Source organism: Panthera onca, chromosome A3, assembly GCF_046562875.1.
Source record: "Panthera onca isolate mPanOnc1 chromosome A3, mPanOnc1 haplotype 2, whole genome shotgun sequence".
NCBI lineage: Eukaryota > Metazoa > Chordata > Mammalia > Carnivora > Felidae > Panthera > Panthera onca.
Window position 1 is genome coordinate 117971239 of NC_138341.1, and position 11390 is coordinate 117982628.

At 48.3% G+C, this 11390-nt stretch overlaps 1 protein-coding gene across 1 annotated transcript; it reads right to left on the reverse strand.

Annotated features, from left to right (window-relative positions):
• Positions 1 to 6139: 6139 nt before the first annotated feature.
• GHRH (growth hormone releasing hormone) lies at positions 6140 to 10325 on the reverse strand. Its single transcript, XM_060646693.3, has 4 exons — positions 10134 to 10325; positions 9701 to 9805; positions 8189 to 8308; positions 6140 to 6239 (listed from the first exon to the last, which is right to left on the reverse strand). Exons 1-4 carry the CDS (start codon positions 10211 to 10213, stop codon positions 6224 to 6226), a joined length of 321 nt encoding a protein of 106 aa, XP_060502676.2. The 5' UTR covers positions 10214 to 10325; the 3' UTR covers positions 6140 to 6223.
• Positions 10326 to 11390: the final 1065 nt, after the last annotated feature.

An 11390-nucleotide genomic window follows, 5' to 3' on the forward strand; every position in this document is an offset into this window, starting at 1 on the left:
GGAAGGGGAGGAATTGTCTTAAAAGGAGGCGGGCCACATGAGTATTCTTAGGCTCTTAGAGGGACACACATATCTCAAGGATGTCCCTTTTGAAGTTGTGTCCAGGACCACCATTACCTGGAGGTTATATACTATCACATAGAGAAGAAATATTGAATAATATGGTTAAGTGTATAGACTTCAGTGTTATGCACACCTGCTGTCGCCACTTGTTAGGGTGAGGGACGTTGGGCCGGTGGCTTAAGTTTTCTAAGCCTCCTTTGCTTCTGTAGAAGAGAGATAATGACTGTACTTACGTCATATGACTGAGGGAGTTTCCTGCATCTAAAGCGCTTGGCTCAGCTCTTGGCACCTTCCCCAATTAGCTCCTAGTTACATACTTTCGCTCATCACCTCTGATTCTATTAATTGAAACATCATAAATACATTTAGATTACTTTTGAAAAGCAGGTAATCCGCATGGTATTTATTGAATTTGGGAGGCAGAAATGATTTGAATCAGACTTCATTCCAGTGCAAGCTGGATTTCACTACAGTGAGGAAATTGGGATTTTTGGTTGGGGAAAAGAGATTCTGGAACTTTGGACTACTTCTGAATGGGATTCTACAGGTGAGAGAGGGTGATGTGGGCAATTACAGGGTTGCTTCCAAGGTGGGAAGAAGGCCTCACCTTTCCCAGAGGCTGCAACCAGAGGTGGCCCATTGATAGGTTTTATTTGAGCCATATGTTTTCTCAAAAACTGAATAAGCTGCTAACTTAACAAACTGAGAAAGTAATAAAAATACAGGTTTTGGGTGCTGGATTCTCTTTTTTTTTTTTCATTTTTTTATTTTTGTTTTTAGGGAGGGAGAGCATGTAAGTGAGGGAGAGGGACGGGGTGGGGGGGGGGGTGTGGGGGGGAGCAGGGAATTCAAAGCAGGCTCCATGCTCAGGACAGAACCCCACACGAGGGCTCAATCCCATGACCCTGGGATCATGACCTGAGCCGAAATCAAGAGCCAGATCCTCAACTGACTGAGCCACCCAGGCTCCCTGGGTTTTCGATTCTCTTAAAAAAGAAAATCTGAGCCTGTGACACTGGGCCTGATTGCTACATGGCAACAATCAGCTGGAGCCGAGCAGCAGCAACTCCCTGCCGGTGGGGCCTGCTCTTTCCGGCTTGCCGGAGCTCCGTCCCCACAGGTGTCTGTGCCTCTCACCACAGCACGGCGCCTCTGCTGTTCCACCTGCCAATTTCACCTGCCTGGTTCCTGTCGACTATGACTTTGGAAGCCTTCTTTGCTTTTAAGTGTTTGTTTCTTATCCCACTCTGTGGGGAAAGGGTAATATTGGGCTCTAGAGTGGCTCCTAGTGACCCTACTTAGGCTGGCACCACACCAGCTCCGTGGTGGGGGAGGGATGACAGCAGGGGGAGCCCACCCAGCTGGGACTTACACCTAGAACCAGATGGGTACAGTTCTGGAAGACAGACCAATGAGACCTGATGGACCGAGGTGTAGAGAAAGGGTAAAGCCTGAGAACAGAAGTATAGGGGCTGCAGGAAAGGAAGTCAGAAAACAGCTTCCAGGCTGGTTGAGGGTTGGCCTGTGGACCCAGAAAGGAGCTGGGGAGTAAAGCACAGCAGACTTGCTATGTGCCACGCTCTGTGCTGTGTCGAGCTGTAGCCGAGAGCAAGACGGACAGTTCCCTGCCCTTGATCCACTTAAAATTGGAGGGGACAGGGGAAACAGACTGCAAATCTGAAGGGCTTTCAAGGAAGCACTTTTTACCTAGCGGGGTTGGGAAGGCTAAGCTGACACCAGGAGGACAAGAGGGAGCCTGTGCAGAGCTGGGAGAGAGCACTCTGGGCATAGGGTCAACATATGCAAAGACGCTGAGGCAAGAGCTTGGCATGGCATGTTCGACCTGAAGGCAGGCCAGTATAACTAGGGTGTAGTTAGCAAGGAGGAGAGTATCCTTGGAAGCCAGAACAAGTACAGCTTTTAAAGGCTGTGGTAAAGGTCACAGATTTTATTTTAGGACCAATGGCAAATTTTAGGCAACTTGAATTTTATGCTGGGACAGAACAGAGTGTAATAATGTGTAATAATGATTTCGGGAATAGAATTTAGTGATTCATCGCTTAACATATAACCCCTAGTGCTCATCCCAGCAAGTGCCCTCCTTAACGCCCATCGCCCATTTAGTCCAACCTCCCACCCAACATCCCACCAGCAATCCTCAGTTTGTTCTCTGTGTTTAAGAGTCTCTTAGGCTCCTGAAACTTCTCCTGGACCCATCTCTGCACTTTCTTGTAAAATCTAGTTTAATAAGAATTCTGCTAAGTCAGTTTAACCAGAACCTACCCCCCACCTCGATATCTGATCAAGTCCTTCTTCTCTGCCAACCCCCAGGTGATGTCTGAGCACCCTGGCCTGTCTATAGCAGGGATCTTGTTAAGGTCCGTTTAGTCAGAAGCCATCCACCTATCCCCACCCTACTCCTTGGCTATAAATCTCCCCTTGCCGATGCCGTATTCTGAACTGAGCCCAGTTCTATACCGAGGTCTCTTTCGCCCTAGTGCAGTAGTCCTGAATGAAATCTTACTATTTTTACTATGTGGCTCTGGTTTTTCTTTGACAATGTAGTAGTGCTGAGCCTGGCTTTCTCTAAGAAGTATTAAACATGGTGATTTAGAGCCCAGCTGACCTGCTTGATTAGCTCTGTGCCCTTCTTTACCCCTCAGGGTCTTAGTTTCCCATCAGTAAAAATGGGGATAATACCTCCGAGAGCTTTAGAAGGATTAAATGAGGTCACAGCCAAAACACATACCACAGTGCCTGGCGCTTAGCATTGACTCCGTATTTGCTCAGGTCAGCGCAGATATTGGTATCACTGTTATTTCCTGTGTGTCATTAGTAGGATCACAGAAAGCAGTTTGTACCAGGCCCACGTGTTTATTTGTCTGATTGTTTAATTCACTCGATTCTCCAGCTCGCATTTCCTGAGGGACCTGGAATCGTGAAACCACATAAGAGCGCTGCCCTGGAATGAGGAATCGGTTCCCGGCTTTGCTCCCTCTGCGCGGGTGGGACCTGGCTGGGGCGCCTGACCTCTGTGAGGCCACCCCTCCCTGCCTTTCTCCAGAGGGCTGTGGGAGGCAGCAAATGCAGTAATGGATGGGAAACCTCTCTGTGAACTTTAAGTTAATACAAACATAAGGGATTATTATTAAAAGCGACAAGTCCCCCATTGATTAGAGCATTTCCTTAGGGGGGAAAAAAATAACACTGGGTCTTAAGTAGGACCCCCACGGGAATGGGAAGCTCCCAGCCCCTCTGCAGGGAGGGGTAAAGTCTTTTAAGACACCATTAGTGTTGTAGTTAATGGTGATAAAGCACCGGAATTGTGGCCATCATGGTTTTTTCCTTTATAATTGTATTCGCCTTGAAAACCACAAGTAGCAGTGGGTCCCAGTGGTCATTATTTCATTTGAAAAACTAATTGGAAGTTGGGAGAGTCCTCAGTGTTTGTTTCTGTCGGGGTGGAGGAAAGAGATGAGCAGGTGGGTCTGGGGGAAGGAGGGGGCCTCGGGGCTGGCCATGGCGAGCCCACCATTCAGCAGCTTCCTCCTTTGTTCTCCTTCCTTGGCAGGTTCTCGGCCTGCCCGCCTCTCTTGGTTGAAGTGGACTGCCAGCCCTCAATGGCCAGCCTTCTCCTCTGGAGGGGGCTTTTGTCCCCCATTGTTGGTATGGTCTCCTCGGCAGAGCCGCCACAGTGGTCCCCTGCAGAGCCTTTCCCACGCCTGACATTCTTTCTTGGAGGGTAAACTGGGGACTCCCAGGGAGAGCAGGTGGTCTAAACCCTGTGAAGAATCAAGCTGGCTTTACAGTTCTGGTGCAGGGAGACAGGAGACCTGCCTGCCAGGCCCCAGGTCAGTGCTGTGTGTCCCTGGCTGCAGAATGGGAGTAGGGATTGCTTGTCTCTGAGTCCCCATCAACTCCAAAATGCTGTGATTCTTCATATACTTTTAATCAAAACAGACTTCCCATCATCCGGACTTTTCATAGTTGTTTTTTGTTTTTTTTTTTTTAATTACAGCAAAATACACAAATCTTAAGTGTACAGCTCAATGAAGGTTTATATCTAACTACACTGCTGTAACCATTGCTCAAAGCAAAATATAGAACAATTTATCCCCCCGGGAAGTTGATGGATTCTAAGAGGCATGTGTAGGGTAGATGATACGCGGGGGTATTTGGCCCAGGTGAGAAATGGTTCATCAATAGAAAAAGCTCAGTAGTCCTGGCCTAGATACCTGTGGTCAGTGGCTTCAGTTCTTTGCTTCCCTTTATAGCAAAACCTCAAAGTGTGCTGGGTGGCTCAGTCAGTTCAGTGTCTGACATTGGCTCAGGTAATGATCTCAAGGTTCGTGGGTTTGAGCCCCACATTGGGCTCTGTGCTGACAACTCGGAGCCTGCTTTGGATTCTGTGTCTCCCTGGCTCTCTGCCCCTCCCCCATTCACTCTCTCTCTCTCTCTCTCTCTCTCTCTCTCTCTGTCTCTTAAAAATGAATAAACATTAAAAAAAAATTTTTTTAACTCAAAAGGATTAGCTCTACCAGCACTATTTCATAGAGTAATGATGTAATGCAAGCCACATGGGTGCTTTTTAAATTTTCTAGTAACCACCATAAAAATGTAAAAAAAAAAAGGGGGGGGGGCACCTTGCTCATTTGGTGGAGCATGGGACTCCTGATCTCAGGGTTGTGAGTTCAAGACCCACAGTGTGTGTAGATGTTACTTAAGTAAGTAAGTAAATAAATAAATAAAATCTTTTAAAGAATAAGTTTCTTTAAAACATTTTTTTTAATGTTCATTTATTTTTGAGAGAAAGAAACAGAGCACCAGCAGGGGAGGGGCAAAGAGAGGGAGACACAGAATCTGAAGCGGGCTCCAGAGCCCGATGCAGGGCTCGAACCCATGAACCATGAGATCATGACTTGAGCCGAAGTTGTACGTCTACTCAACCAACTGAGCCACCCTGGCTCCCCAGTTTCTTTTTTTTTAAAGAAAGATATTTTTAAAAAAAGTAAAAGAGGAACAGGTGAAATTAATTTTAATATCTTATTGAAACCAGTATATCTAAAATATTATTATATAACCAATATAAAAAAACATTGTGGTGTTTTGTATTCTTTTTTCATACTGTCTTTGAAATCAATGTCTATTTTACACTTACTGCACATCCCGGCTTGTACTAGACACATTTCAAGTGTTCAGTATCCACATGTGGCTAATGGCTACCATATTGGACAGCCAGGTCTATAACTACCAGCTCTGATTCCTCTCCTTCCATGCTCTTGCCTTGGGGCCTTTGTGTTGGGTTTTCACTCTGCTTGGAATGTTCTTTACCCGGATACTCACACAGCCAACCCCCCTCTCCTCCTTCAGGCCTTTACTCAAATGTCACCCCGTCACTGAGGCCCTCCCTGGCCACAGCGCAGCACAAGTATGGACTCTAGATACAAAAATGCCCTCCCACACTCTTCAACCCTTTAAATGTTTCTCCTTTGCAACTGCTGCCATCTAACATTTCTAGATTTACTTGTTTTTATTATTCTTCCCCCTCATTAGAATATAAGATCTTTGCCTGTTTGCTCACAGTTGTATTCCTAGGGCCTAGAACAGTGCCTGGCACATAGTGGGTACTGTACAAATATTTGTTGAATGAATAAATGATATTGCTCGTGGATGAACAAGCCACCAGTGGATGAAGGATGACTTTGGCCCAGAGTGGATGGGTATGATTAAGAGCCTGGTTCTGAACCAGCCTGCCCGGGTTTGAATCCCTGTACTCTCACTTGTCAGCAGCGACCTTGGCAGTTCAGTTACCCTTTCTGTGCCTCAGTGTTTTGTCTGTGAGATAAGGATACCGAGACCTCCCGTTAGGCTGTGTGAGGAGCATATGAGATTCCATGCATGAAGCTTCCCGGCTACCACTCCGCGTGGTAGAGGTAAACGTTAGCTATTTTTGTAGTATACCTTGTAATATCTCTTTGGGAAATGGAATGTGTAAAACACGTAAAAAATTAGGCAGAAGATAAAAGGAAATTGAGATGCAGAACAGTATGGGGGAATTTTATTGTATCTGTGAAGGAAAAAGGTAGGTCAGAAATTAAATAGGATTAACTGGATGCAGTTGTGTTTTGGCTGCAGGTGGCATAAGACACAGGTGGAATCCTCATCCTTGGCGATTCCTGTTTCGGAAAGAAAGATAAAGCTCAACTAGGGAGACCGAAGCAAGGGTGAGTTTGGGCAAGACACCTGGAACTAGGGTGACAGGTGCTCCAATGTCAGGCCTAGCTGTCTGGGTTCCAGAAGAGGGACTATGGGAGGAAGGGAAGGATCTCACGGTTCCAGCACAGCGAACATCAGTCTCAGCCCCAGCTCTGCTCACCTATTCCCACGGAGATCCTGGGCCAGTTACTTCCTCTTGAAGTAGCCACCTCTAATCCCCAGACAGGGTTAGATTAGGTCATCGCTTCTGGCACGTACGTTCAACCACACCCCTTACATCTCTTACCACTTATCACAGATTAAATAATCCACTGTTGGGGACTTGCTTAATTTCTGTCTGCCTCAGTGTGTCAGTGAATTTCACGGGAGCAAAGACCACTGTTGTCCTATTCACTGCTGTAACTCTCAGCCCAGGGCCTGGCACATCGTAGTCAGGGGACGATATTCCAGAGAGAGGAGGACAGATAATTCTGAATCTCAGTTTCCTCACAGGGCCATTAGGTGGACATAAAGTGTGGTGGGTGCACAGATGTGCCGTCTTCCAGATCATTCTACCCTAAGGTCTAAGAATTCATTCTTCTGTTATGTGTCCTCAGGCCCACCAGGAGATCCTAGGATTTACAACCCTTAAACTGGAGGGGGAACAATGTTTGGAGCAGCCTCCAGGCCCCTTCCTGCCTGCTCTGTGACCTTGAGCTCTGCAACTGTCTCTGGTTTTTAACCTGCAGGAACACAGCCTGTGTTCTTAGCACTTGGCCCTCCTTGGGGCCACTACACCCTATCCCACCAGGGCCTGGAGGGAGCCCTAAAGCAGGTGAATGATGACCTAATCCCAGCGTGGGCTGCTCGAGGGAGGCATTATTTTTAGAATTCTAGTCTTAGGATCCTTAGGGGTGATTGGAGCCCCTCCTCCCTTCACAAAGGAGGAGACAAGGAAGGCAACTTGCTGTGTGTGCCTCCCAGGCTGGCTCTCGCCCCTCCTGCAGCCTGCCCATCTGCCTGCCACTCGTGTCTCCACAGGACTGTGGTTGGTGAGATCTCTGGGCTCTTGGTGTCTAATTAGGTTGGGAGGAAGGTGCGGGAGCACATGGAGAGCTCTGCTCGGAATGGATTTGCTTAATAGGCTCATCCAGAGGTGACTGGCAGAGCCCTGCTGGGACATGTTTGTGCTCACAGTTAAAATCAGGCTCAAAAATACAGCAGTTTCTCCACAAACAGTCCTGTCATCCCTGGGGAGTTGTGTCTGTGAAGTGGAACTCCGTGTGAAGAAGGGAAGAAAATAGGTCTTGGGTCTGGCTTTCCAGTCCCTGACTTGGGGCCAGCTGCTGCCCCTCTTTCCTTCAGTTTCCCTCCTCTCTAAGCCGAGAGCACTCCCTGATCTTCCCTGATACCCAGGGGAACATGAGGGGCCATGAGAGGAGGGGTGACTGTCCTTCACCAACTTTCCTGGTCATGAGTGCTGCCCACGCTAGTCTGCCCGAGGGTGTTGGGAGGGGCTGGCCTTTCCTTGGCCTTGTAGTTTTGGAAACTTGCCAATGGACCCAGGATGTGCCTGTCACATCGTCTGCATCAGAATCCCCTGGACATCTTTTAAAATTCAGGTGCCTGTTTCCTATCCCAGAACTACTGAGTAGGTAACATTTTTGTACACAGACGCTGAGCCTGGCCTCTTGCTTCTCACTGGAGATACAGCAGTAGATAAGATCTGGTCTCTATTATGCATTTTCTCCCCTTCCTCCAGTTCTTCATATGTGTAAGAAGGAACCTTGTTCCCAGTTTGCTTGGCAGGGCCCCATGTCTTTGGAGAGGAGGGGATTCTTTCCTTTTCCTGGCAACCCATGCGGAAGGAAGCCTGCAAGGTCCCTAACTACACACACACACGCGTGTGCATGCACACACATGTTCCTACCTGTGCTTCTGCAGCAGGGCCACCAGGAGGCTCTCCAACGCCATCTGCTTTTGACCTGCCCACACGCTGTCCACCTGACGGCCAAGCCGTACCTTTGCTCCTTGCTCCTGGTTTCTCTCTCTGTTAGATTAGAAAAAGAGCAGCAGTGGAGGTTACTATTTGGATAGGATGTGGAGAAGCCTGGGAAAGGCCAGGGCAAAGTAAGCAGAACAGGTATGTCCTTATACGTATTCCAATATCTGGTGTGGACTCTTTCACCCAATCAAACTAGATTCAGCAACACTTAGGAAGGTGCTCGATATAGTAGTGAAGAGCATAGGCTGCGAAATAGATTTACAAAATACCTCCCCGCAGATTACTCGTTAATTATAAAGGAGAAATGTTAACTGGACAGAGGAGAAACGTGGCAGACATCACGTTAACCAGGCGATTAAAGTTACCATCACCAATAAGGGGATGAATTGACATCATGTGCCTCCTGAAATAATGCACCAAGAAGGAACGATATCACTGCTATGAATGCATAACCTGAATCTAATCATGAGGAAGCATCAGGCAAATCCAGTATGAGGAACGTAGGGACGTTCTATAAATAATAATTGAACTTTACTAATAAAAAATGTCAACGTCACGAAAGACTGAAGAGCAGTTCCAGATTAAAAGAAACTAAAGAGACATGGCAATTAAATGCAATCCATGACCCTGGCTTGGATCCTGGATCAGGAAAATTAAAAATTGCCATAAAGGACATGTTGGGAAAACTGGTGAAAGGTGAATGTATACACTAAGTAATAATTACATTGTGATTATATCAGAGAATGTCCTGTTGTTAGCTGTTTGGAGACACCGTGCAGAGCTACTTACGGGTAAATGGTTGTGATGACCGCAGTTTACTCTCATATGGTTCAACAGAGTAATGACAAAGCGCACATGTGTTTGCGTGTGTATATAAGCAAATATGATAAAATATTAGCAATTGCTGAAGACAGGGAAAGGGGATGTGGAAGTCCATTGTATTATTGTTGCAGCTTTTCTGTATGTGCCAAACTTTTTCAAAATAAAAAATATACAGGCTGTGATGTCGGGCTCTTTGGATGCTAGCTGTCTGGTGTGCGTCCTTTAGAAGCTATTAACTGCCCCGTAAGATGGGAGTAAACAGTACCTACTTTGTAGGGTCGTTACAGGCAAGAAACCAAGAGTAATGGCTAACACTACCAAGGGCTTCCTGTGAGCCCAGCACTGTCCTGCATGTATGGAAATGTCTGAGGGCACAGCTTCTGTGTCCAGCGCAGAATCATGATCAGTTGGTAACTATCATTGGTATTATTACTGTTGGAGCCTAACATGGGGAGAAGCACATTGTTGGTGTTCAACAATCATAGCATAATTAGAGGTAAGCTGGGGCTTCGCGCAAATCCAGAAATAATAGATGCTGTGCCAGGCAAGGGACCAAAAGTCCCTCCAAACTCTGATGCTTGGAAGACTGGGAACAAACCCACTAGACCTGCTTACCCCTGCTGCCTGCTCATGATGTCCTGCAGTAGCTTGCGGGCAGACAGCTGACCCAGCACCTTCCGGTAGCTGTTGGTGAAGATGGCATCTGCATACCGAGGCATTCTATATGGAAGGAGTCAGAGGTCAAAGGGCTGGGTGGCAGGGCTAGGTGAGGAAACGGGGTGGGGTGGGGGGTACTCACCATGTCCCCGTAACGTCCTTCTGCCCTTTGCCCTACTCATCCCCGGAGAAGGTAGGACCCAGGACTGGGAGGCTTCTCTGGAACTCAGGATCTGCCCCCCTCCCAAAGATAGGCAGTGGGGGCTGCCTGAGGAGATGGCTGGGGGCCTGCTTAGGGCTCTGTTCTGCATGCCCTAAATCACCCCCCACTGGGCTGCAGGGATGGTTCTGGGACATTGGGTATCTAGGCCCTGGCGGCAGGACTGCTCACCTGAGGGGCAGGGATGGCGGGGAGCAGTGGGAGCCACTGTCGAGGGTGAGGATCACCAGGAAGAACACCCAGAGCAGCATCCTTCACCCCTGCGGTGGCTCCTGGAAAACGACAGAAGGAGAAGGTCAACTGCAGCCATAGCCACAAGGATGCCTTTTATTGGCTGGGCCCAGTTCTGGGCTTGGCTGTATACAAGCCTTAGTCCTCATCATTTGGAGGCGGTGAGGTACGAAAAAGAACCCAGACTCTGGAAGTCAAACAGACCTAGATTCAAGTCCTGCTTTTGCCAGTCACAAGCTTTGACCTCATTTTCTGCATCTATAAAATGGGCACGATAAGCTACCCTGCTGACCCCATAGGGTTGCATGGAAAATTAATGACATTGGTGAAAATGCCCCTTGCTGTAAGGCATCATATGTGGAATTCAGGCCTCAGCAAGGGTTGGGGGGTACACCTTCTCCTAGTCTCCTAAGTCACCCCACCCACTGTGACACTTGACAACAGTGAGCAGGGCCAACAGCTCAGGCTCTGAGTCAGACAAATCTCAGTTCCTATCTGGGCTCCACCGTCACCAGCTGTGTGTCCCAGGACACGTGGCTTCTCCTTTCTGGGCCTCAGTTTCCCTATCCATGAAATGAGGTCTATGACTATACTGACTGCATAGGGCCCTTGTGAGGATGAGATGAGATGAGAGTTGCTTGGCACATAAGGAATTCTCCCAAACACTTTTGCTGCGACGACCTCAGATCAGACCCACCCGAGGGGGCAGGCTCTCGTCCTGTTTGGTTCTGTGTGAAGTCAGAGGGAAGGGAAAGCTCTACTTCTCGCTCCAGACATTTCGATTTCGCTGAAGGCTTTTAGCCTTGGAAGAGACCAGGGAGCCTGGGGAGCCAGTGTGGCAGAATCATCTAATAGATCATGTAATTACCCTTAATTGGGGCCTGCTGACACCGTGCTCTGCAATCAGGGAAAGAACAGGCAACGTGAGAAAGAGCCCACCTGGGCTCGGGGAGGAGGCTCCACGGTCAACCCAGACCTGCCCGGTGTGGAAGCAGGGGCTCAGCTAGGAGACCTAGGAATTGGGTCTCCCCACCTCTCATGCCCCCCTCAGTAGAATATCCATTCCATGGGGCTACAGGCCCATGCGGGGACCCAGCCAGCCCAGAGAGGGGCAGGAACCCATCCTAGCCCAACCTCACCCCCTGTCTTCCGTGTTCTCTCCTGTCCTGTTGAAGAGTGATCTCCAGCAAGCAGGGC

Excerpts from the sequence above, each read along its gene's own strand:
- GHRH (XM_060646693.3), bottom strand. The coding sequence starts at position 10,213 with ATGCTGCTCTGGGTGTTCTTCCTGGTGATCCTCACCCTCGACAGTGGC. Across the intron at positions 9,806-10,133 it reads CCGCCATCCCTGCCCCTCAG|AATGCCTCGGTATGCAGATG; the intron begins GTGAGCAGTCCT and ends CCTTCCATATAG. Across the intron at positions 8,309-9,700 it reads ATCATGAGCAGGCAGCAGGG|AGAGAGAAACCAGGAGCAAG; the intron begins GTAAGCAGGTCT and ends CTAATCTAACAG.